This window comes from Thalia democratica, chromosome 3 (assembly GCF_965202585.1).
Source record: "Thalia democratica chromosome 3, ktThaDemo2.hap1.1, whole genome shotgun sequence".
In the NCBI taxonomy this organism is placed as follows: Eukaryota; Metazoa; Chordata; class Thaliacea; order Salpida; family Salpidae; genus Thalia; species Thalia democratica.
Window position 1 is genome coordinate 47,404,072 of NC_139167.1, and position 4,271 is coordinate 47,408,342.

Here is a 4,271-nt window from a genome sequence, read left to right on the forward strand (position 1 = left end):
AGACAAACTAAACAAATGTTAGTATTGGCACTAACAGTATTTTAGTGAAAATCGAGGCAGTTGAAAACATTTTGTTTAGTAACTACATTTTTAAAATTATATATGTATAAACATATATATACAAGTTTTAGGTAAAAACTTTTCATTTTTTGTTGTAAAATACGTCAATTTTTTTACAAAGAAAATACTTAGTTTATTTTCGCTTTAGACAAAACTTATGCAAAAAAAAATATTTATGTAGTACACAATACATATTGTCAATTGTAAAGCAAGTTAGTATTTTATTTAAATTATCATCGAGTTAATACTTTTGTATTCACATCTTTAGACGCTGTTGAAACCAAAGCAGCATTATTCTTTCTATCGTTTTCTGAAGAGCTGCTAGTGCAGGAGTATATCGAAGTTGCATTGCTCGGCGATGAAAATTCAGACTTTTCCGAATTATCTGCTTTGCGACCTCTGTTTATATTTTTGTTTCGTTTAAAAACTAAACATTCATGTATAATATCTAAAACTTTCGTACATTTTTTTTAGTTCAACATTAAAATTAATAAATACTGTGTTTATCTTAACTATTTAACCCAGTGTATGTATCAGCAAAAGTGTTTAAAATGAATAATAATTACAATCTTTGCTCAAACTTATCTACTTTAGACGAAAACAATTGGAATTTAGCCGATAACTTAAAATTTTAGGATTTTAGCCGTAAACATAAAAATAGTTTCATAGTTAATTAAAAAATATTTCCTTTAACGTATGTACTGAAAGATACTGAAAAAAATATAAAGATATACTGAAAACTTCGTAATTTAACTTAATTTAAAACTATATAGAACTTGCAGAAGTAGATAAAACTATTAGTACAAGTTACTTCAAAAGTTTTTATAAACAATATGTTTATTTATTTTAATTTACGGAAGTTTTGCAATCTGTATACCTTATATATTGAGAAAAAAAAACCTTTGTTGTTTACCAGATATAAAAACAAAATGTTTTAAGCTTCTTAGATCAAACAAACTTTACAGAATTATTTACTTAAGAGCCAGAATATTTTATACAACTAATGTACTTTATTTGAAAAAAATATTGTTTTATCATTTTGTTATGTGAAGTATAAAATATTTACAATACTTAATTTCACTCCAAACTTTGCACATATCTTTTCGACTGAAGTAATTCTTTAAATTTAGACTACTTTACCATTCAAAATGTTTTATATTACAGTAAGTATTGAAAAATAAATTAATAATAAATTATATGAGGTCATTTTAAGCATAAGTGTATTATCTATTATCAAAATAGAAAACTTGTGAATCTCTAATGTGAATAAACATTAGCAGTGAATCTCTAATCTGCTCCGTTTAACTTATAAAACTTATTGGATTTTTTTTTGTAATTTAATGTTTTTAATTTTGGTGCTTATGTTAAACCACCGATATAAGTCTAAAATAAACAGATCTTTCAATTAAATGAACTATTAATTTTTTATATTGTGAAACTTTAATGTAATAATAACTAAAATTTATTTGCAAACACAACTAAACTTAGAATTGTTTAGAAATTTTTTATGCACATATCAATTGAAAATAGTTACGAAACCTTCTTTGGAAAAAAGTGTATAGTTGCATAAATTAATAATTATTAAGTGTAATGTATTTAATTTAAGTTTTTTTTTTCAGTATTTCTCTGTATTTTGGTAATTTTATTTAATTATCTTTTATAAAAAACATTTATTTTTAATTTTATAATAATAAGTTGTTAAATAAGCAAGCAATAAGTTTCACGGAATTGTTTTTGATGTATAATTATTTTTATTAAAACTGCCAAATAAATAATCTTAATCAAAAGACTTAGAAAATGTTTAGTGTAATAATAAACAATTTTAAAACTAAAGTGTAACAAACCTTGAATACCCTATTGAGCTTTTTGAAAACGTAGCTCCCTTATCAGAATCACCGACAATTTCAATTTCGTATTGACAAGTATACCACATGAGCAAAAACATCACACCGAGTACTAATCCTACTATTCCGAAGTACAGCAAATAGTCAAAGTTTCCGTTGCTATTGTACATTTTTATGGCAGCTAAAATAAGTTTAACACATTACTTGATAACTTTGTTTGTAATATAAGGAGCTTGATAAATAAATAAATTAAATTATGTTGAGATAGAAAACAAAACTGATTTTCACTTCAGAACAAGCTTCATCTAAAAAAATATGTTACCAACTAGAAATTTATATCACACAAAGAACTAGCAAGTTGGAATAGAAAAAAACAAACTTTATAGATTAAGTTATTGTTCATAAAGAAACAACTTAAATAAACTTAGAGCTTTGAACTAAAGTAACAAAAAAATCTATTTAGAACTAAGTTATCACAGTTTTAAACGAAGTCATTTAATGTGAGTTTAATTGATAGTATTTCATTCACTTTTGAATTGAAAAATTAGTCCTAAAAAAATTAAACAAACTTTAATATATATTTTAATTTATTTGTCCTAGTATTGATGAAAAATTGGAAAAATATTTGTTTACTAAGTGTAGTTAGTAATTTAATTGTTTTTTTATTACTATTTTATAATAAAACAGCCAAAAAAAATACTTTTCTTCTTTATTTTTCGGTTTTTAACCTGGTAAACCTTCAAAGTTTGTTACAAATGTTAATATTTATTTATATCAATCAAAACTTAGTAGATTATACTTATTTTACCTTAAACTTAATAGAGTACAACATTATAAAAAAATAATGCTCCAAACATTCTACTTTTATTAACTATGCTTCTTTTGTTTCATATACATTTTTAGCGACGTCACGGCTCATACTTACCTAAAAATATTTAAAAACATTCAAAAATTCTAGAAATATTTTTGTAATTAAGGAATCTATACATATACAAAGTAGGAACAGAAGCTAATAAGCTTTAGAATATCCTGGAAAAATTTCAAAGTTACAGGAAAAACTTAAACTTATACTTTTTACTTATAATATAGTTTGAGACGAATAACGTGAATTTAGTAATAATAATCTAAATAGTCTGAATTAATTAAGAACCTACCAAATACAATCATAAACACTCCCAAAAATGACAGAATGCCTGCTACTATTGTCATCCAAAGACACCTGTTGTACCTCTTAATTTCTCTTGTAACAGGCATTTCTTTTTTTAGTATGCCGATTAGAAATAGTTTTTAATGAAAATTTAACAATCCTAAGCAAAGTTGTAACATAAACTGACTAACTATTTATACAAAGCAGTCTTAAAGTTTTGTTTGTTATAAATTTAATCGTTTAAATGTTATTTCCGTGTTGTTTATGTAAACAGTAAACATTAAACATTTACAAAACTATAGCGCCTTTTAACAACAAAGTTAACGACTAACTTACAATAGTAAAAAATTCAAAATAAAGTTAGTTCAAAAAATTCGTATAAGTTTAAAAATTTTATTGGTTATTTAATCTAATATAATACCTCTATGTAAAAAAAAGTTAAGTACATTCTATCATTAATTTGTTATGATTGATAAAAATTAATTTTTATGTCCTTATAGTGCTAAATCTATTAGTATCTAATTTTGTTACTAGTAGTTAACAACTGAGTTTACTTTAGTAATATTTTTAGAACATTTGAATTTAAAAATACACAGAAGCATAGTAGAGAGAAATTTGTTTAAAAAACAATTTAGTATAATAAGAAGAAGGTTTTTAAAACAAACTTTAACTTCATATCAAACACAAGCGGATACTTTTTTTAATTAATCATAAAGCGGAAACATTTTACAGTTATAAGTTTATGTAAAGTTAAGTATTTTATATTTATTTTACCTGTTTAAGTAGTAGCTGCTAAAAAAAGTTGAAAACAATATCATAACTATAGTACTATGCATTACACTATAACTCCTTTAAACAAGTTACACTAAACAAGTAGCGTTGTACCTTTATTAGTTCAAAAAATGTTAAGTTAACTATCTTTTGTTCGGAAGCTAAAGAATCTTTACTATCTAATATTAGTTGTGTGCTTTTTAATTTTTCATATCCTTCGTTTTGATAAATGCATTATAAAAGTAATAAACGGTATAGTATTTGTGTTCTTTTTTATATAAAGGTGCTTAGTAAAATATAATAATTTTTCCAGACAGTTTTTTTTTTACAGCTATGATGTGCCTATATAAATTTTATTAATACTTAAAACCATAGGTTAAGTACAATAGTGTTGTAATACAAACAATCAAACAATTTTTTTTTTCTTCTTGTTTGTGTTAAAAGAAATA

General features: G+C 23.5%; 1 protein-coding gene across 1 annotated transcript; it reads right to left on the reverse strand.

The window, feature by feature from the left end:
• Positions 1–293: 293 nt before the first annotated feature.
• LOC145832324 (uncharacterized) lies at positions 294–3,184 on the reverse strand. Its single transcript, XM_082939642.1, has 3 exons — positions 3,059–3,184; positions 1,905–2,085; positions 294–459 (listed from the first exon to the last, which is right to left on the reverse strand). The coding sequence occupies exons 1-3, from the start codon at positions 3,156–3,158 to the stop codon at positions 294–296; spliced, it is 447 nt and encodes a 148-aa protein (XP_082795768.1). The 5' UTR covers positions 3,159–3,184.
• Positions 3,185–4,271: the final 1,087 nt, after the last annotated feature.